A 22,552-nucleotide genomic window follows, 5' to 3' on the forward strand; every position below is an offset into this window, starting at 1 on the left:
AGCATGTCTAGAAATGCATGTAGCATATTGTTCACCCTTTTTTTCAGGGGACGGGGGAAGGTTGCTTGAATATTTGTGGTGTTTTATTGTGCAAACCTAACCCCAACCTACAACCCTTCTTATATTTTTACTGCCACTTTTTCTTTTTAACTCTGCTTACTTACTCCCACAGTGTTGTTTCGGGTAGTGCGCGCATCTTGAATGAATAGTAACAGAAGTCTAGGATTCTGAATAGTCTGGTTCCCAGACCAAAAGATTCTGACTATTCCTGATGAATCTTAGGTCCGGTAGCCTCCGGTAATACATTGTATTACAATTTATGTCACGTGACTAAAACGGGAGGAATTCCTCCTTTTTCCGAAAATGTCCAACGTTTGCCGAATTCATTTCGTCGACAATGGGATAGTGCCCGAGTATTTCCGAGTATAATATAGGTTTTTATTAACTGTTAATTGCTTATTAAAACCTTTAAAAAACTAGTTGATAATTAATATCCATTGCTTTCATTTAGAAAACTTGAAATTCAACGCCGATTTTGTACTCGGATCGTATACGAGGGCGAACTTTTTGCTGCGTCATGTACTAGTTTGAATTTGACGACCGTTACTGGCATTTTCCAAAACTCGGCGTGGCCTCAATTCGGCTCTGCCTGCGAACAGTGCTATTTGGGTGTCTAATTTTGAAGATTCCAGGTGAAAATTAGTGAATGGTTTCTTACAGAATTATAAAACTGTATATCATAACTGTATGATATATGAAGCAAGTGATTTATTTTAAAAAATTTGATCAGAAGAACATTAAAAGCTTTAAGTGATAAAGCGAAATCGGAAAGGAAGCCGAGCTTTGAAAAAAGGTTGTCAATGTCGTCATGTTTATTTTTAGCCACGGAGGCTGCCTGACCTAAGATTCATCAGGAATAGTCAGAATCTTTTGGTCTGGGAACCAGACTAGGATTCTGAACTTAGCAAGAACAGATACCCAGATGCGGATCCAGAGGGTGGGGGAGGGCGAGGGGGAGGGGTTGATACCCCCCTCCTGTTCGGACACGTACAAAAATATATAACAATTATAGTACTACATGTAATAAGGTCCACCTGTCCACAGCAATCAGACACCCCCCCCCCCCCCCCCACCCTGCGAAAATTCCTGGATCCACCCCTGATGCCTGGTGTACAGTATCAAAATTAAAAAGCATGCAATGCGTTCGGTTGCAAACCCCCATATATGTTCTATTGCTTGTGAATACCCGTCCCCCAGTCTGTGCATTTTGTGCACACAGAAAAGTAACCCATCTGGAGCCTTGCTTTTTTTGTGCATGCTGATGATCGAGTGCCTATTTTGGTGGATACGGCGTGTATAACTCTGTGCATGATAAGTAAAATGGTAGTTATTTGACCTCTTGTGAGCTGCAGGCTTGCGTGCACTGATCTGTATTGGTATGCCAATGCCACACGGCTGATTGTATTCTGAATGCTCACAGACCTGTACCTGATGTTATCATGACACGCAGCCTCGACTCCATGGGTGCGTGCGTGCGTTCCTTCACTAACCCCTGGCCGTGATGTACGCGTAAACGATGCTGAATGGCTATTCAGAGCGTACTGCGCGCGCATTTCGAAGATCGCAAGCTGGGTGCGCCCATAATGTGCTCGTGTGCTTTGCATGTCACGTCACGTACAAAATTCTTTTGTTATTCAAAACTCGCGATACCTGTACGATATGGATTATGGCAGCCTTGTTTTTTGCAAAAAAAAAAGCCGGTATCTTCAGTTGTAAAGGGATGAAAGAGGTACGTACATTTAATACAAATCTTTGCTAAATAACGCAACGTCTAAAACTTATGTTTGAAAGGATTGATTCTTCAAAATCACAACTTTTAACATTTTAAAGATGGCGTCGGCACGTAAAATGGATGAACTACAGCCTAATTATAATGTGCCGTATTTTGACACATTTAAATTACACAATTCCAGGGGGTTGAGATCGCGCAAGGCATGATGGGAAACAACATGGCGCAGCAAGATCTCGTACCCATGGGAACGAGATTGCATGACACGCACTGTTACTTACGATGCATCACTGCGCCGCGATGTGACGCATCCCTGTGATACGTGGCCGCTGCGGCGCGTCCTGCAATTCATTTCACAAAACACGTTGTAAACTACCTTTGAGGCCTTGTTTGGACATGATCGAGCTATTCATACTAATGCATGCATTATTGTGCTGACCCACCTGCAGATATCCCACCTGTTGTTCCTTCTAGTGTTCAGCTACATCCTCCTTAAGGATTTCACCGACCACCAGTCCCTCTTGGAGATTTTTCTCATGATCTGGGTGGTCACTCTCATCTTTGAAGAGCTGCGAGAGGTAATTGACAGCATTTTTTACTGTTCATTTCTGCAAACAAGCTTCTTCTTTTTTTTTTAATAACTGTGGGTCTCTTCCTGTTGCCCGGCATGTGGTGCAGAATTGGCAAGGGCGGATCCAGAACACAATTTTTTGGGGGGCCCCCGAAAATTTTTTGGATTCTAGATGCTCTGTGGTGCGATCTGAGGTAATTTCTGACCACTTTAACCAATGTTTTTTTGAGGAAAAGATGGTGGTGTACTCATTGCCTGCCTTTATTGCGATGTCACATAAAAAATTTTAAAAAATTGGTTTCATTTTGGGGGGGGCCATGGCCCCCTTTGGCCCCCCCCCCCCCCCCCCCCCGGATCCGCCCTTGAGAATTGGCAATACATTTGCACAGCTGTGCTGTTCCAAAATCACATTTCTATTCTCGTCTCTGATCTGAGTCTGGATGCTGATAATTACCATCGCCTTTAGCTCAGGTAATTATCAGCATCCAGACTCCAACTGGTCTTAAATGTAGTGTTTAAAACCAGCCAAGCACACAGTTATTCCCTTAATTACACATGCTTGTTACAGTTGGTGCAAGAGAACCATGATTCACTGAGCAAATGTTTTCAAAGCCTAGCTAGCTATTGGGATATTGCAACCTCGTGGACGTGGTGGCCTTGGATTCTTTGAGGAATAAAAACAATGTAATACAAAGTATTGAATACAGTTTCTAATGTTTTAATCACACAAGCTTGTTACAGGTGGTGAAAGAGGACTATGATTCACTGAGGGAACGTTTTCGAAGCCTATCTAGCTATGGGGATATTGCAACCTCGTGGACGTGGTCGCCATAGATTGATTCAGGAATCAATACAATCATAACAATGTAATACAAAGTAGTACAGTTACTAATGGTTTAATTATATGCTTGTTACAGTTTTTGCAGGAGGACTATGATTCAGTGAGAGAACGTTTGGAAGCCTGGCTATGGGGCTACTGGAACCTCCTGGACCTCGTGGCCCTGGTCATGTTCAGCGTTGGGATGGCCCTAAGGTACACCCATGGCACGCTGGTTGGGGCGCGTATCGTCCTCGCGTTGGACCTCATTGTCTTCTACCTGCGCATCCTGCAGTTCTTCTCGGCCAATAAGTTCCTGGGGCCCAAGCTGATCATGATCGTTAAAATGGTAGGTGTTATTTTAACGACTTTTTTCTTCAGCTGAAATGGCTCACTTCGTGTGCATTAACTGAAATCCATGACTTTTTACATCCCCATTCATTTTTTTTTTTTACAATTTTCTCCACTTTGGCCAGTTTGGTCTCAGTTTGTCAGAATGCCTCATATTTTTTTTTTTTTGGGGGGGGGGGGGAAGGTGTTGATATTTAATTTGCATCATGCATATAATGAAAACATTCGGAAGGACATTTTGTCAGACGTCCTTCAAACATTCAACATGATGGAACAAGTTTTAAAATATATCAAAATGCATTTTTAGACTCTTTAGATACAAATAAGGTGTTTGAGAGAGAATGTTTGAAAAGTATAATATTTTTTTTTGAAAATCTCTTTACATGATGCACGCTTTGATAAACCCCATTCCAATCTCTACTCCGGCTCCGTCGTCGAACACATAAACTGGTTCCCGTACGTAGTATGTGCATCTAATATTAAAAACAAAATGACTCGAGACTTGACTTGACTTGAAAAAAATTGTCTTGGGACTTGACTTGACTTGCAAAAAAATGACTTGGTTACAACTCTGCTAAACGGTCTCGGGTCATTCACTTCACAGATGGTGGACATAGTGACGTTCATCTGTATCCTCTTCGTCTTTCTGGTGGCCTACGGTGTGGCCTTCCAGTCGATCCTCTACCCCAATGAGCAAAGTTCACTGGAAATTGTTAGGGGAGTCCTGTACCAGCCATACTTCCAGCTGTACGGGGAACTTTTCCTGAAAGATATACACGGTAAGACCGTCTATCTCATCAGGTCTTGATGATTCTTTCCAACTTGAAAACGCCAAGCACATTTTGGAGAGTCATGTAGTATCCAGACACCCCTTCTTTGGTTATGTACAAAGTCTTTGAAGAGTCGAGTGCATTTTTAGAGTATATTCTAGCAAAATTAGACATGTTTCTCAGCCCCTGGTTCTTACTGAAATGACGTGAAGTACTGCACAATCAAAAGCATCAGTGCATCTACTTCTGTCAGTAAATTGTTCACTACAGTATAACGTCGCCATAACAAACACATGAGGCTCACAAAAATATATGGTTCTTTGTTATGATATATTTTCAAACAGTGCACTTTCAAACTGTTATTTTACATAAACAGTTTGGAACCAAAGGGTACACGCAGGGCTCGATCTTCACTTTTTTTATCACTAACCAGCCGGGCTACTGAAACAGACTCTTAACTAGCCAGCGGGCATTTTTGCTAGCCCGCATGTTTTTTTTATAGAGTGTCTCATGAACACGATGAACAACAATGTGCATACATGTAAAACGTGTATCCTGAGGCAATCTTGTCAGTGCTTTTAAAGCACACATCTGATAATTTAACCTCGAACAGTTAATCAAATTAGACACAAATTGATACAGGTTTGCTTTCTGAATTAAATTCTTTATTTCTTCCTGTCCTTTCATCTTTAATTTGCCGTAGCCCAATACTTTTAGACTCGCCAGCTGGGCTACTTAAGGAATAGTTGGACTAGTCTGCGGCTGTTTTGACTATGGCTATTGGGCTACCGCTAAAGTCGAACCCTGGTACATGTTTTTGTGTGATATAGCCAAATTGTTGGAATAGAGGTGTTTGTTATTTTGACGTTACACAAGAATTCCCACTCTATATTCCAGGGGATGAGTGTGAGCGCATGACGTCTGACATGATGACCACGCCAGCTTCCACACCGATTGCTTGCCCCCAGAATTCTTGGTTTGGCACCATTGTCCTGGCCTTCTATCTCTTCATCAGTAACATCATGCTGCTCAATCTACTGATCGCTATGTTCAAGTAAGTGCATCATGCCTCACATTTTACCTTAAACTGATTGATCCTAAAACTTGAAAGAGACCTTCAAGAAAGAAATGTGGAGCGCTGTGGTCCAATGGTTACGGTGTTTGGCTCACTTGCCGCTGTACGTGAGTTCGAACCCGGACGGGGAACATGGTGCTTGTGTTCTTGGGCAAGACACTTTACTACAACTGCCTCTCTCCACCCAGGAGTATAAATGGGTACCTGTGAAGGTAGAGACCAGATTGCGCTGATCTTGAACTGCTGCAGAAACTGGTCTCATGGCCTGATGAACAGGGATAAAAATTGTGAAGCGCTTTGAGACCTTTGGTATAAAGCGCTATATAAGCACTATATTATTAAAACTCTTAATGATACTATGATTCCACTAGGGCCACTCCCTGTCGCAGCAAAAAAAAGCTGTGGCCAAGGTGGGCTCAGCTATTGTGGTCAACAGACCAAAACTCATGCTCTAATTGATCAATGCCACTCGCAAGTACCCCCTCGGCGGCAAAAAAAGTACAGTTGGGGGTGACCGACCGACGCCATCTTGCCTGACTGCAATTTTGCCGCGACACGTGGCCGTACCACTGCATGTACATAGTACAAATCCCCTGGTGTACGTGCGTCACACACAAGGAACAGTGTGCGTCAACCAGCTAAATGTCCCAGCAATGGGACGTTGTTGCCAGGTAAAAGGGCGCCCTCTTTCGTTGGCGCACAGAGCCCATACTGTCCTAATAAACAGATCTCTCATGCTCATTCAGTGTTCTGATTGTGCAATCTGAATTTTCTTCCTGTCCAGCTACACCTTTTCCACAGTTCAAGATAACACGGACACTTACTGGAAGTTTCAGCGCTTCCAGCTCGTCAAGGAATACTACATGCGCCCTGTTGTAGCTCCACCGTTTATTATCGTCGCCCACGTGTATCTAGTCCTGAGGTTTTTGTGGCGCCGTTTCTTGTCTCAGAACAAACAGCGGGATGACTCATCTGTAATGAGTGAGTATTAACATGGATGTTAACCCATTATTCCCTGTACTGCCCCAAACTGCCTTGCCTGTTACTTCCTGTAACGCCTCAAACTGCCCTGCTTGTTTCTTCCTGTACCGCCCCAGACTGCCCAGCCGTGACTTCCTTTACATAATTTACTTGCTGTTTGCACAAACATCTCTACTTGAAAGTGGGATTTTTTTCATTTTGTAAATCTGTAGGAAAACATATATACATCAAAGACCAGCAGCTGTACTCAGAACTGTCTTCATGGGAAACAGTGAAGGGAAAGGACTTTCTTGCAGCTGCAGAGAAGCAGCATGACAAGGACGTACTACGTCGCATCAAACAAACCAACAAAAGGTCAGGCAGAATCACTCATGGCTCCTGATCAAGGCCATCAATGTGAATAAAAAAGAAAAACAAATGGCAAAACCATTTCATTAATGAAGTTTTTTTTTGCCTATACAGTTTCAAAATCTACGATATGAAAGCCCATTCAATGAGCTTTCTTTTAGTACAAGAATCATTCAAATCACTCATGTACTTATCACGTTACGGAATTTTGAACACAACCACAGTTTTCAAGTTCTGTCCACGGATCACAAAAAAAGTTAGTGCTCTTTCAGCTAAATAAAAACAATTCACAGGCTCCCCGATGAGAATTGTTTTCATTATTTTGCTAAAAGAACACATACTGCTTTCTGGAATTATACTTTCTGGTGATTGTGGTTTACGCTAGCATAGCAGTAAAAGATCGTTCTCGGCCGTTTATTCACCAGTTTTCAGAGTTCAACATGTACAAAACAAGCCAACATTTCAGGTATGTCATTATGATAATACTTTTGTCGGCCGACAGATTGAATTTAGCAACAAAATACTATGCTTGAAATCTCTCGAGCAGAGTGACCTTCGTTCCTTTATGGAACCAATTATAGGGTTGGTCTTAAGAGGAGTGTTCATTACGTCATGGCAAAGAAAGGCACAACTATAAAATCTTAGTTGAAAAAACCTGGTGCTTAAGAAAAGTCGATAGGAATACTTGCCTACATTTCATAAGTATTTTTTTTCTTTTTATTGAATACAGACTGGATGAAATGAGTGCAAACAGTGGAGCAGAGGACAGAGGTTTGATGCAGAGGTTGGACTCGATGCAGACGCAGGTTGACAGGAGACTGACAGCAATTGAAACTCAGGTACAAACAACTGCCAACAATGTTTTTTTACGATGATTTTTTTCATTCATGCCAGTTGGCAAATGGAATACAAGACTTGATGACAAGTCGTTAGTTGTATTTTGTCCGTGAACTTCAGTCGAACTCCATCGGCGCGGCTGGTATAAGACTAGTACGTAATCGGCTGGGTTGCGACAAATCTAGCGACTTGACGATTACGTTCCGCACAGTTATATGGAGTGTCATGGCCTAGCGGTTAAGAGCACCGGACTCATGCTCTGGTGTTTCAGAGGCAACCGTGGCATGGGTTCGAGCCAGGGCCCAGGACACTTGTGCCCTTAAGCAAGGCACTTAACCATTATTGCTTCGTCCTTCGGATGGGACGTTAAGCCGGAGGTCCCGTGTGTTGTATAAGGCCTAACGCACGTAAAAGAACCCAGTTACACTTATCGCTAAGAGAAGGGGTTTGCCCCGGTGTTTCTGGCCTCCTAGTTATACTTCCTTGTGGAAGTCCTTAGGAGAAGAACCAAGTACCAAGTAACCAAGTTATTCACATATGCAAGCAACGTAATACATATGCAGTGCATTTTTGCGGTGAGATCCAATCGCGTACCGCTATGCAAATGAGGACTCATTCATTCCGTTACATGGGGAGTTCTTCTCAATACGTCAGGGACATGTTTGCAGATCTGGCGACGTTTAATCGACCAATACGCTCAGCTTGGTCAATTCTGTATAGAAATAAAATGTATCATTGTGATTTACGTGATTTATTTGAGTCGTGTATGCCCTATAATGAATTTTGTAATGTTACACAACACAAAGTACAAACCCTCGAAGTAATGAGAACGATCTTCCGTGGCAGCCTAGAATACGCTCTGGAATCTGAACCAATCAGAGTGCTCGCATAGATTTCACTAGCGATTCAAAATACTCCCATATATTGCGTACAAAATCGAAAACGTTTTCTCCAAGTCGGTTATTTTATCATAAATAGTCAGCATCATTTGGTCTGGGAACCAGACTACGGGCATTACAGCCACAGCGATATTTTGCGCGCGTGGAGCCAGTAACCAGTTACCGTACGCAAAACCGACTTGGCACCGAGTCTAATGGAATACATATATCATGTGTATTTAAAAGTACTAATGACCCAGAATTATAGCTAGAACCATCGGGAAATATCGACTGCAAGAAATTTCTGGCATACAGTATTTAGCAGACGTCTTCACTGGGTTAGATGGGACAGCAACCTCGTCCCCAGGGTGTCAAGCAGTACGCACCCACCACTACCTGCTCTCTCACCCTGGTATTGGATCATTTGCATGTGCAAGATTTTTGAACACCTATGCAAATGAGGAGTAGTCTGGTGCCTGCCAGTGCGTTACATTTGCGTTTGTTTTTGTATGCGTTGTCTGGGGTAAAACAGAACAATTCGATTTTATTTCAATTAAACTCTTACGATCTTAATGAGACAACATGCAGTATCATATTTCATATTAATATGAACAAATTCGAAAGAAATGAATATTTTCGAGAAGGCGTGGATGAATGATAGCAAAACACGTACTGCACGTTGTGAATAACAATACCAAGTACATGATATAAATCCATTCCTAGCCAACTGCGGTGGCGAATCAGGATACAGGAAGAAAGTTTCCTCTCCAGGGCTTACTATTGGAAACGAGGTTGGAAATAAAGTAAGCACTGGGGACGAGGTTGGGTGTGATAGAGTCTTCATTATCAATGTCTTTCTTCATATTTGAAAAAAAAAAATTGCTTTCACTTTTTATATTAAATTAAACTGTAGGCCTATACATGCAGGCAGCTATTTCAAAACACCAATCTTGAGAACAGACAAGTGTTAATTACGCATATGCTGCAGATTAATGCATAAAAGATATGTGCTTTTTGCTTTTTCAGATGAATGGGCTAGAACAATTACTCAGAAATGTGTGCGGCATGCACCTGTCAGCAGGCCCTTCGGGCGCCTTGACAGCAGATCAACACCCAGCACAGCAGGGCATATAACACCTGTACTCAACCCAGGGTCTTGAATGTGTAAGCCCTACAATCCTCATGGATGATAGGTCATCCATTGGAATAGGTCAATGCATCTGCTGAAGGCTATAGCTGCATCCAGCATTCTCCATGAGCCACTTTGATCTGCTTGGTCACTAAGGGGTTCACGCCTGTAAATAGTTCAAAAATCCGTCTGCAGAGCTCATAAATGAAAGTTATACCCTCAAAATATTCTATATTAGAGAGTTTTGAGAGCCATAAAATTGGGGAATTGAAGAGATATGGTAATGAACCTCTGGCCCGGACTTGGGGCTTCCAATTCTGAGCATTTCGGATGCTATTGGGCTCGAAAGTGGCGCTATTTTGCCACGTTGTGGAGGGATCGTTTTTTCAAGATGGCTACTTTTTCGCTTTGGGGAAAATAGGTGTCGTCTTCTTTGGGTGAGAATATCTCGAAAAGTCAATGGTCAACCCACCAAAAAAATGAATAGAAAATGAAAGATGACACATTGATCATCAATTTTCTGTGCAGCTTGAAAACCTGTGAGATTTCTGAGTATTTGTAAAAGAATTTTGAAGTATGCGCATTTAGCACTAGCGTCTATGGGATTTTTTTTGCAGGGTTGCACCCTTAGTAAGCACTCTTGAATCTAGATAGTAAGCTGTTTTCATGTGCAGAGTTGTTATTGTGCAATTTAAGACTTACAAAATGAGATATTTTTCTAATGTGCCATAAATGATCTTTATAATTATTTCATATCGTTAATGCAAATGCCGCCTTATCTGCAAGCTTGTAATGTGCCATATTGAAATATTAAGTTCTATATAATTATATGTATGTACTATTCATAAGATGGAATTTGCATCGGGGTGATATAATTAGTTATCCCTCGAGCACAAGTGGAACACGGAATAATGTAGTGCGTCTGTATCCCACGGCCGAGTGGTATGTGGGACACAGACGCACTACATTTTCCGTGTTCCACGAGCGCGAGCGTGATAACGAATTTATCTTCAAGCAAACTTGACGTGCAGTACAGTTGGAACAAGCACGTTTTACACGAACCTTTTAGCGGTTTAGCGAATGCAGCTGGAATGTCGCTCGCATCTTGGAATAGAGCAATACGCAGGGTGCGATATGGACTGTGCGATACAGCCTCATATCACACTTGTTGCCATGGATGGACCAATCAGGATCGAGGATACAAGTTTGCTTGAAGATAAAAAATCAATATTAGGTGTTGCCCGTCACCGACGTGTAAACACTGTATACTCAGTGTGTTACCTCCCGAGTGAAAGATGGAAAAAATCACTCGGGTGGGACTCGAACCCACGACCTCCTGCTTTCTAGTGCAGATATCTTGCCACTCGACCACCGAGCTTGCGGAATTGGTTGGCTGGTTCGAATCTGATGTACATAGCAGCAGTTGTATTTGTATGTAGTTATTATTATAGTTTGACAAAGGAATTGTCTAGAGCAGGACTTGAACCTGTGACCTCAGGATTACCATACTGGCGCTTCAACTGAGCTATATTGTGTGTAAATACAATGCATAAACAAACGTACCATTATGTGGTCTTATCGACAAGGTTGTATCATCATTCCTGAAATCTTCATAAAAATGCTGGATAAAAGTACTATAATCATGTTAGATTAAATTTGGTTTATTGCTATTTATATACAATTGTATACAGCAGAAAGTGTCGTGGTTTTGGTTGGTTGCAACTTTTTTTTTGATCAGTTTTCCTTACATCAGATACATGTACAGTATGTTTATACATGTACTATGGGTGATTAAAAAAAATCAGGAAACCCAAATGGTGCACCCTATTTTTTAAAGAATTTCCGCATGTAGCTTTTTCCAAATCTAGGATATGAAAGCCCAATTAATAAGCTAAAATTCTTTTAGTGAAAGAATCATTGAAATCGATCATGTACTTTTGCAGTTATTGAATTTTGAACAAACATTATTTTAACCTTGTCCACGGATCACATAGGTACGTGATGTTTCAGTGAAAATGAAACCATGTCGTATCCTGAAAATGATATCAGAATAATCCCATAAGTCTCCAGGGTAGCCAAGTAGAAGGCAGTGCAAGACTTAACTTTTCACATGTAAAGCATGTTATTTTAACATTGGAAGCAGCAGGTTTTCAATAAATGTTATGATAAGTGCCAGTTATCATAGTTATGAGAGTGATCCGATGTGTTTTTTGATATGTAGTTGCTGTTTTGCTGAAATATCATTTACTTTTGTGGTGATCCCAAAGTTACACCACACATGAAAACTGTACATTTTCTTAAGTTGTTCAATAATTGGAACGACACCTTTGTTTTCATGTTACGTTATGTTTTATTTCACTGAACAATTAAACCCCTTAGCCCTAGTAAAGGGTTACAATTGGAATTAAACATAAAAAAATGTATGCCCATTGTATTTAATAAAAAAAAAATACACACAGATTTTGAATTGATCCATTGACCAATGTTTTACTTCTGTAGCAGACAAACATTCATGAGCTTAATCAATGTGAAATTTAGAACTCTATGACGTTCAGCACTCTGTCTATAATGCCCCCCCCCCCCCCCCCGCTGCCCCAGGTCCGATGTCGGGGTTTGGTCACGTTTTTCATGCCCCAGGGTGGGGATTTTGGTCGCTCAAATTGCATTGTTAACATTGGCGTGTTACATTAAAGGCAATCACTAGTGCGCCCCACGTATGTATGTCGGGGCATGGTCGGGGATTGTCACTTAAATTTTGCCCGAGGGGTGGGGATTTCGTCACTTCAAAAGTGACAATCCCCACTTTTTAATGAAATTCGGCTAAGAAATGACTTTTCTCCAAACTATGCAGAAATACTTTTAAAGGTGAGAGGATCTTCAATCAGGATTCAAACACCTAATATTTTCAAGATTTTGGCAAAAAACACCAATATTTGGAAAAAAACATATTATTTTTAAGACTGTTTTTACCGTAAACTTTTCTCGAAACATCCTTTTTAAAAGCTGATCTGTCCAGAAATCGAATTTGAATGTGTTCTAGGGTCCTTTAGGCATCTTTTCAGAAAATTTCAATAATTTAATTTTTTGGTTGTAATTAGAAAAAAAAACACAAGAGGTTAATAGCCTTACTTTTTCATGAATTTGGCCAAAAAAATGACTTTTCTCCAAACTATGCAAAACAACTTTTAAAGGTAAGAGGAGCATCAATCAGGATTCAAACACCTAATATTTTTAAGATTTTGGCAAAAATCATCAATATTTGGAGAAAAACAAATTAATATTTTAGACTGTTTTTACCGCAAACTTTTGTCAAAATATCCTTTTTAAAAGTTTATCTGTCCAGAAATCAAATTGGAATGTGTTCTTGGGTCCTTAAGGCATCTTTCCAGCAAATTTCAATCAATTTCATTTTTTGGCCAAAATTGAAAAAACACAAGGGGTTAGCCTTACTTTTTCATGAAATTGCGCCAAAAAATGACTTTTCTCCAAACTACGCAGAAATACTTTTAAAGGTGAGAGGAGCATCCATCAGCATTCAAACACCCAATAATTTAAAGATTTTGGTCGAAATCATCAATTTTTGGAGAAAATCATATTATTTTTTAGACTGTTTTTACCGTAAATTTTTCTCAAAATATCCTTTTTAAAAAAGCTGATCTGTCCAGAAATCGAATCGGAATGTGTTCTAGGGTCCTTTAGGCATCTTTCCAGCAAATGTCAATCAATTTCAATTTTTGGCAAAAATTGAAGAAAAAAAACACAAGGGGGTTAGCCTTACTTTTTCATGAAATTTGGCCAAAAAATGACTTTTCTCCGAATTATGCAGAAATACGTTTAGGTGAGAGAAGCATCAATCAGCATTGAAACACCCAATTTTTTTTTAGAGATTTTGGCAAAAATCATCAATATTTGGAGAAAAACAAATCAATATTTTAGACTGCTTTTACCGCGCAGACTTTTGTAAAAATATCCTTTTTAAAAGCTGATCAGGCCAGAAATCGAAGTGGAATGTGTTCTAGGGTTCTTAAGGCATCTTCTCAGCAAATTTCAATCAATTTCATTTTTTGGCAAAAATTGAAAAAAACACAAGGGGTTAGCCTTACTTTTTTCATGAAATTTGGTCAAAATTGAAAACAATGCAGAAATTCCTTTGAAAAGTCCATCCATCCACAAATCGCATTGGAATGTGTTCTAGTGTCCCGTAAGCATCTTTCCTGCAAGTTTGAAGCAATTTCATTTTTTGGCCAAAATTGAAAAAAAAATGCAAGGGGTTAGCCTTACTTTTTTGATGAAATTTGGTCAAAAATTGACTTTTCTCCAAACAATCCAGAAATTCCTTTGAAAAGTCCATCCATCCACAAATCACATTGGAATGTGTTCTAGTGTCCAGTAGGCATCTTTCTTGCAAGTTTGAAGCAATTTCATTTTTTTGACAAAATTGAAAAAAAATGCAAGGGGTTAGCCTTACTTTTTTGATGAAATTTCGTCAAAAATTGACTTGTTCAAAACCGTTGCAGGAATTCCCTTGAAAAGTCCATCCGTCCACAAATCGCATTGGAATGTGTTCTAGTGTACCTTTGGCATCTTTCCTGCATGTTTGAAGCAATTTCATTTTTGGCCAAAATTGAAAAAAAATGCAAGCCTTACTTTTTTGATGAAATTTCGTCAAAAATTGACTTGTTCAAAACCGTTGCAGGAATTCCTTTGAAAAGTCCATCCGTCCACAAATCGCATTGGAATGTGTTCTAGTGTACCTTTGGCATCTTTCCCGCAAGTTTGAAGCAATTTCATTTTTTGGCAAAAATTGAAAAAAATGCAAGGGTTTAGCCTTACTTTTTTCATGAAATTTGGTCAAAAATTGACTTTTTCAAAACAATGCAAGAATTCCTTTGAAAAGTCCATCCGTCCACAAATCACATTGGAATGTGTTCTAGTGTTCCTTAAGTGTCTTTCCTGCAAGTTTGAAGCAATTTCATTTTTTGGCCAAAATTGAAAAAAAATGCAAGGGGTTAGCCTTACTTTTGAATGAAATTTGGTCAAAAATTGACTTGTTCAAAACAATGCAGGAATTCTTTTGAAAAGTCCATCCGTCCACAAATCACATTGGAATGTGTTCTAATGTCCCTTAGATATCTTTCCTGCAAGTTGGAAGCAATTTAATTTTTTGGCCAAAGTCGGAAAAAATGCAAGGGGTAAGCCTTACTTTTTTGATGAAATTTGGTCAAAAATTGACTTTTCTCCAAACAATGCAGCAATTCCTTTGAAAAGTCCATCTGTTCACAAATCGCATTGGAATGTGTTCTAGTGTCCCTTAGGCATCGTACTGCAAGTTTGAAGCAATTTCATTTTTTGGCCAAATTTGAAAAAAATGCATGGGTTTAATAGCCTTACTTTTTTGATGGAATTTGGTCAAAATTGAAAACAATGCAGCAATTCCTTTGAAAAGTCCATCCATCCACAAATCGCATTGGAAGGTGTTCTATTGTCCCGTGAGCATCTTTCCTACAAGTTTGAAGCAATTTCATTTTTTTGCCAAAATTGAAAAAAAAAATGTAAGACTTTTGAATGAAATTTGGTCAAAAATGGACTTTTCTCCAATACAATGCAGAAATTCTTTTGAAAAAACCCATTCGTCCACAAATCACATTGGAATGTGTTCTAGTGTTCCTTAGGCGTCTTTCCTGCAAGTTTGAAGCAATTTCATTTTTGGGCCAAAATTGAAAAAAAAATGCAAGGGGTTAGCCTTACTTTTTCATGAAATTTGGTCAAAAATTGACTTGTTCAAAACAATGCAGGAATTCTTTTGAAAAGTCCATCCGTCCACAAATCACATTGGAATGTGTTCTAATGTCCCTTAGGCATCTTTCTGCAAGTTGGAAGCAATTTTATTTTTTGGCCAAAGTCGGTAAAAGTGCAAGGGGTAAGCCTTACTTTTTTGATGAAATTTTGGTCAAAAATTGACTTTTTCAAAACAATGCAGGAATTCCTTTGAAAAGTCCATCCGTCCACAAATCGCATTGGAATGTGTTCTAGTGTACCTTTGGCATCTTACCTGCAAGTTTGAAGCAATTTCATTTTTTTGGCCAAAATTGAAAAAAATGCAAGGGGTTAGCCTTACTTTTTTGATGGAATTTGGTCAAAATTGACTTTTCAAAACAATGCAGAAATTCTTTTGAAAAGTCCATCCGTCCACAAATCACATTGGAATGTGTTCTAAGGTCCCTTAGGCATCTTTCCTGCAAGTTTGAAGCAATTTCACTTTTTAGCCAAGTTGAAAAAAATGCAAGGGGTAAGCCTTACTTTTTTCATGAAATTTTGGTCAAAAATTGACTTTTTCAAAACAATGCAGGAATTTCTTTGAAAAGTCCATCCGTCCACAAATCGCATTGGAATGTGTTCTAGTGTACCTTAGGCATCTTTCCAGCAAGTTTGAAGCAATTTCATTTTTTGGCCAAAATTGAAAAAAAAATGCAAGGGGTTAGCCTTACTTTTTCATGAAATTTGGTCAAAAATTGACTTGTTCAAAACAATGCAGGAATTCTTTTGAAAAGTCCATCCGTCCACAAATCACATTGGAATGTGTTCTAATGTCCCTTAGGCATCTTTCTGCAAGTTGGAAGCAATTTTATTTTTTGGCCAAAGTCGGAAAAAATGCAAGGGGTAAGCCTTACTTTTTTGATGAAATTTCGGTCAAAAATTTACTTTTTCAAAACAATGCAGGAATTCCTTTGAAAAGTCCATCCGTCCACAAATCGCATTGGAATGTGTTCTAGTGTACCTTTGGCATCTTTCCTGCAAGTTTGAAGCAATTTCATTTTTTTGGCAAAAATTGAAAAAAATGCAAGGGGTTAGCCTTACTTTTTTCATGAAATTTGGTCAAAAATTGACTTTTTCAAAACAATGCAGGAATTCCTTTGAAAAGTCCATCCGTCCACAAATCACATTGGAATGTGTTCTAGTGTTCCTTAGGTGTCTTTCCTGCAAGTTTGAAGCAATTTCATTTTTTGGCCAAAATTGAAAAAAATATGCAAGGGGTTAGCCTTACTTTTTTGATGAAATTTGGTCGAAAATTGACTTTTTCAAAACAATGCAGGAATTCCTTTGAAAAGTCCATCCGTCCACAAATCGCATTGGAATGTGTTCTAGTGTACCTTAGGTATCTTTCCAGCAAGTTTGAAGCAATTTCATTTTTTGGCAAAAATTGAAAAAAAAATGCAAGGGGTTAGCGTTACTTTTTTGATGGAATTTGGTCTAAATTGAAAACAATGCAGAAATTCCTTTGAAAAGTCCATCCATCCCCAAATCGCAATGGTATGTGTTCTAGTGTCCCTTAAGCATCTTTCCTGCAAGTTTGAAGCAATTTCATTTTTTGGCCAAAATTGAAAAAAAATGCAAGGGGTTAGCCTTTCTTTTTGAATGAAATTTGGTCAAAAATTGACTTTTTCAAAACAATGCAGGAATTCCTTTGAAAAGTCCATCCGTCTTCAAATCGCATTGGAATGTGTTCTAGTGTCACTTAGGCATGTTTCCAGCAAGTTTGAAGCAATTTCATTTTTTCTCCAAAATTGAAAAAAAACATGCAAGGGGTTAGCCTTACTTTTTGAATGAAATTTGGTCAAAAATTGACTTGTTCAAAACAATGCGGGAATTCTTTTGAAAAGTCCATCTGTCCACAAATCACATTGGAATGTGTTCTAGTGTCCCTTAGGCCTCTTTCCTGCAAGTTTGAAGCAGTTTTAACTTTTGGCCAAAATTGAAAAAAAATGCAAGGGGTTAGCCTTACTTTTTTGATGAAATTTGGTCAAAAATTGACTTTTCTCCAAACAATCAAGAAATTCCTTTGAAAAGTCCATCCATCCACAAATCACATTGGAATGTGTTCTAGTGTCCCGTAGGCATCTTTCTTGCAAGTTTGAAGCAATTTCATTTTTTGGCCAAAATTGAAAAAAAATGCAAGGGGTTAGCCTTACTTTTTTGATGAAATTTCGTCAAAAATTGACTTGTTCAAAACCGTTGCAGGAATTCCCTTGAAAAGTCCATCCGTCCACAAATCGCTTTGGAATGTGTTCTAGTGTACCTTTGGCATCTTTCCTGCATGTTTGAAGCAATTTCATTTTTGGCCAAAATTGAAAAAAAATGCAAGCCTTACTTTTTTGATGAAATTTCGTCAAAAATTGACTTGTTCAAAACCGTTGCAGGAATTCCTTTGAAAAGTCCATCCGTCCACAAATCGCATTGGAATGTGTTCTAGTGTACCTTTTGCATCTTTCCTGCAAGTTTGAAGCAATTTCATTTTTTGGCAAAAATTGAAAAAAATGCAAGGGGTTAGCCTTACTTTTTTCATGAAATTTGGTCAAAAATTGACTTTTTCAAAACAATGCAGGAATTCCTTTGAAAAGTCCATCCGTCCACAAATCACATTGGAATGTGTTCTAGTGTTCCTTCGGTGTCTTTCCTGCAAGTTTGAAGCAATTTCATTTTTTGGCCAAAATTGAAAAAAAAATGCAAGGGGTTAGCCTTACTTTTTTCATGAAATTTGGTCGAAAATTGACTTTTTCAAAACAATGCAGGAATTCCTTTGAAAAGTCCATCCGTCCACAAATCACATTGGAATGTGTTCTAGTGTTCCTTAGCCGTCTTTCCTGCAAGTTTGAAGCAATTTCAATTTTTTGGCCAAAATTGAAAAAAAACATGCAAGGGGTTAGCCTTACTTTTTGAATGAAATTTGGTCAAAAATTGACTTGTTCAAAACAATGCGGGAATTCTTTTGAAAAGTCCATCCGTCCACAAATCACATTGGAATGTGTTCTAGTGTCCCTTAGATATCTTTCCTGCAAGTTGGAAGCAATTTTATTTTTTGGCCAAAGTCGGTAAAAGTGCAAGGGGTAAGCCTTACTTTTTCATGAAATTTGGTCAAAAATTGACTTGTTCAAAACAATGCAGGAATTCTTTTGAAAAGTCCATCCGTCCACAAATCACATTGGAATGTGTTCTAATGTCCCTTAGGCATCTTTCTGCAAGTTGGAAGCAATTTATTTTTTGGCCAAAGTCGGAAAAAATGCAAGGGGTAAGCCTTACTTTTTTGATGAAATTTTGGTCAAAAATTGACTTTTTCAAAACAATGCAGGAATTCCTTTGAAAAGTCCATCCGTCCACAAATCGCATTGGAATGTGTTCTAGTGTACCTTTGGCATCTTTCCTGCAAGTTTGAAGCAATTTCATTTTTTTGGCCAAAATTGAAAAAAATGCAAGGGGTTAGCCTTACTTTTTTGATGGAATTTGGTCAAAATTGACTTGTTCAAAACAATGCAGGAATTCTTTTGAAAAGTCCATCCGTCCACAAATCACATTGGAATGTGTTCTAATGTCCCTTAGGCATCTTTCCTGCAAGTTTGAAGCAATTTCATTTTTTGGCAAAAATTGAAAAAAATGCAAGGGGTTAGCCTTACTTTTTTCATGAAATTTGGTCAAAAATTGACTTTTTCAAAACAATGCAGGAATTCCTTTGAAAAGTCCATCCGTCCACAAATCACATTGGAATGTGTTCTAGTGTTCCTTCGGTGTCTTTCCTGCAAGTTTGAAGCAATTTCATTTTTTGGCCAAAATTGAAAAAAAAATGCAAGGGGTTAGCCTTTCTTTTTTGATGAAATTTGGTCGAAAATTGACTTTTTCAAAACAATGCAGGAATTCCTTTGAAAAGTCCATCCGTCCACAAATCACATTGGAATGTGTTCTAGTGTTCCTTAGCCGTCTTTCCTGCAAGTTTGAAGCAATTTCAATTTTTTGGCCAAAATTGAAAAAAAACATGCAAGGGGTTAGCCTTACTTTTTGAATGTAATTTGGTCAAAAATTGACTTGTTCAAAACAATGCGGGAATTCTTTTGAAAAGTCCATCCGTCCACAAATCACATTGGAATGTGTTCTAGTGTCCCTTAGATATCTTTCCTGCAAGTTGGAAGCAATTTTATTTTTTGGCCAAAGTCGGTAAAAGTGCAAGGGGTAAGCCTTACTTTTTCATGAAATTTGGTCAAAAATTGACTTGTTCAAAACAATGCAGGAATTCTTTTGAAAAGTCCATCCGTCCACAAATCACATTGGAATGTGTTCTAATGTCCCTTAGGCATCTTTCTGAAAGTTGGAAGCAATTTATTTTTTGGCCAAAGTCGGAAAAAATGCAAGGGGTAAGCCTTACTTTTTTGATGAAATTTTGGTCAAAAATTGACTTTTTCAAAACAATGCAGGAATTCCTTTGAAAAGTCCATCCGTCCACAAATCGCATTGGAATGTGTTCTAGTGTACCTTTGGCATCTTTCCTGCAAGTTTGAAGCAATTTCATTTTTTTGGCCAAAATTGAAAAAAATGCAAGGGGTTAGCCTTACTTTTTTGATGGAATTTGGTCAAAATTGACTTTTCAAAACAATGCAGAAATTCTTTTGAAAAGTCCATCCGTCCACAAATCACATTGGAATGTGTTCTAAGATCCCTTAGGCATCTTTCCTGCAAGTTTGAAGCAATTTCACTTTTTAGCCAAGTTGAAAAAAATATGCAAGGGGTAAGCCTTACTTTTTTGATGAAATTTTGGTCAAAAATTGACTTTTTCAAAACAATGCAGGAATTCCTTTGAAAAGTCCATCCGTCCACAAATCGCATTGGAATGTGTTCTAGTGTACCTTAGGCATCTTTCCAGCAAGTTTGAAGCAATTTCATTTTTTGGCCAAAATTGAAAAAAAATGCAAGGGGTTAGCCTTACTTTTTTGATGGAATTTGGTCAAAATTGAAAACAATGCAGAAATTCCTTTGAAAAGTCCATCCATCCCCAAATCGCAATGGTATGTGTTCTGATGTCCCTTAAGCATCTTTCCTGCAAGTTTGAAGCAATTTCATTTTTTGGCCAAAATTGAAAAAAAAATGCAAGGGGTTAGCCTTACTTTTTTGATGAAATTTGGTCGAAAATTGACTTTTTCAAAACAATGCAGGAATTCCTTTGAAAAGTCCATCCGTCCACAAATCACATTGGAATGTGTTCTAGTGTTCCTTAGCCGTCTTTCCTGCAAGTTTGAAGCAATTTCAATTTTTTGGCCAAAATTGAAAAAAAACATGCAAGGGGTTAGCCTTACTTTTTGAATGAAATTTGGTCAAAAATTGACTTGTTCAAAACAATGCGGGAATTCTTTTGAAAAGTCCATCCGTCCACAAATCACATTGGAATGTGTTCTAGTGTCCCTTAGATATCTTTCCTGCAAGTTTGAAGCAATTTAATTTTTTGGCCAAAGTCGGAAAAAATGCAAGGGGTAAGCCTTTCTTTTTTGATGAAATTTGGTCAAAAATTGACTTTTCTCCAAACAATGCAGAAATTCCTTTGAAAAGTCCATCTGTTCACAAATCGCATTGGAATGTGTTCTAGTGTCCCTTAGGCATCGTACCTGCAAGTTTGAAGCAATTTCATTTTTTGGCCAAATTTGAAAAAAAAACATGCAAGGGGTTAGCCTTACTTTTTTGATGAAATTTGATCAAAAATTGACTTTTTCAAAACAATGCAGGAATTCCTTTGAAAAGTCCATCCATCCACAAATCGCATTGGAATGTGTTCTAGTGTCCCTTAGGCATCGTACCTGCAAGTTTGAAGCAATTTCATTTTTTGGCCAAATTTGAAAAAAATGCATGGGTTTAATAGCCTTACTTTTTTGATGGAATTTGGTCAAAATTGAAAACAATGCAGCAATTCCTTTGAAAAGTCCATCCATCCACAAATCGCATTGGAAGGTGTTCTATTGTCCCGTTAGCATCTTTCCTACAAGTTTGAAGCAATTTCATTTTTTTGCCAAAATTGAAAAAAAAAAATGTAAGACTTTTGAATGAAATTTGGTCAAAAATGGACTTTTCTCCAATACAATGCAGAAATTCTTTTGAAAAAACCCATTCGTCCACAAATCACATTGGAATGTGTTCTAGTGTTCCTTAGGCGTCTTTCCTGCAAGTTTGAAGCAATTTCATTTTTGGGCCAAAATTGAAAAAAAAATGCAAGGGGTTAGCCTTACTTTTTCATGAAATTTGGTCAAAAATTGACTTGTTCAAAACAATGCAGAAATTCTTTTGAAAAGTCCATCCGTCCACAAATCACATTGGAATGTGTTCTAATGTCCCTTAGGCATCTTTCTGCAAGTTGGAGGCAATTTTATTTTTTGGCCAAAGTCGGTAAAAGTGCAAGGGGTAAGCCTTACTTTTTTGATGAAATTTTGGTCAAAAATTGACTTTTTCAAAACAATGCAGGAATTCCTTTGAAAAGTCCATCCGTCCACAAATCGCATTGGAATGTGTTCTAGTGTACCTTTGGCATCTTACCTGCAAGTTTGAAGCAATTTCATTTTTTTGGCCAAAATTGAAAAAAATGCAAGGGGTTAGCCTTACTTTTTTGATGGAATTTGGTCAAAATTGACTTTTCAAAACAATGCAGAAATTCTTTTGAAAAGTCCATCCGTCCACAAATCACATTGGAATGTGTTCTAAGGTCCCTTAGGCATCTTTCCTGCAAGTTTGAAGCAATTTCACTTTTTAGCCAAGTTGAAAAAAATGCAAGGGGTAAGCCTTACTTTTTTCATGAAAATTTGGTCAAAAATTGACTTTTTCAAAACAATGCAGGAATTCCTTTGAAAAGTCCATCCGTCCACAAATCGCATTGGAATGTGTTCTAGTGTACCTTAGGCATCTTTCCAGCAAGTTTGAAGCAATTTCATTTTTTGGCCGAAATTGAAAAAAAAATGCAAGGGGTTAGCCTTACTTTTTCATGAAATTTGGTCAAAAATTGACTTGTTCAAAACAATGCAGGAATTCTTTTGAAAAGTCCATCCGTCCACAAATCACATTGGAATGTGTTCTAATGTCCCTTAGGCATCTTTCTGCAAGTTGGAAGCAATTTTATTTTTTGGCCAAAGTCGGAAAAAATGCAAGGGGTAAGCCTTACTTTTTTGATGAAATTTCGGTCAAAAATTGACTTTTTCAAAACAAT

At 38.4% G+C, this 22,552-nt stretch overlaps 1 protein-coding gene across 1 annotated transcript in view; it reads left to right on the plus strand.

Moving 5' to 3' along the window:
• The window catches only part of LOC119745869 (transient receptor potential cation channel subfamily M member 2-like), a 33,583-nt gene extending 23,723 nt beyond the window's left edge, over positions 1-9,860 (plus strand). Inside the window, exons 18-25 of the mRNA XM_038222519.1 lie at positions 2,239-2,367; positions 3,278-3,526; positions 4,133-4,307; positions 5,196-5,352; positions 6,158-6,354; positions 6,567-6,708; positions 7,433-7,541; positions 9,444-9,860. Of these exons, the coding sequence (XP_038078447.1) occupies positions 2,239-2,367; positions 3,278-3,526; positions 4,133-4,307; positions 5,196-5,352; positions 6,158-6,354; positions 6,567-6,708; positions 7,433-7,541; positions 9,444-9,551 (1,266 nt within the window). The 3' untranslated portion in view covers positions 9,552-9,860. The remainder of the gene's footprint in view (positions 1-2,238; positions 2,368-3,277; positions 3,527-4,132; positions 4,308-5,195; positions 5,353-6,157; positions 6,355-6,566; positions 6,709-7,432; positions 7,542-9,443) is intronic.
• The last annotated feature ends 12,692 nt before the right edge of the window (positions 9,861-22,552 follow it).

The sequence above is a fragment of the Patiria miniata genome, unplaced genomic scaffold (assembly GCF_015706575.1).
Source record: "Patiria miniata isolate m_02_andy unplaced genomic scaffold, ASM1570657v1 HiC_scaffold_7, whole genome shotgun sequence".
Lineage (NCBI taxonomy): Eukaryota > Metazoa > Echinodermata > Asteroidea > Valvatida > Asterinidae > Patiria > Patiria miniata.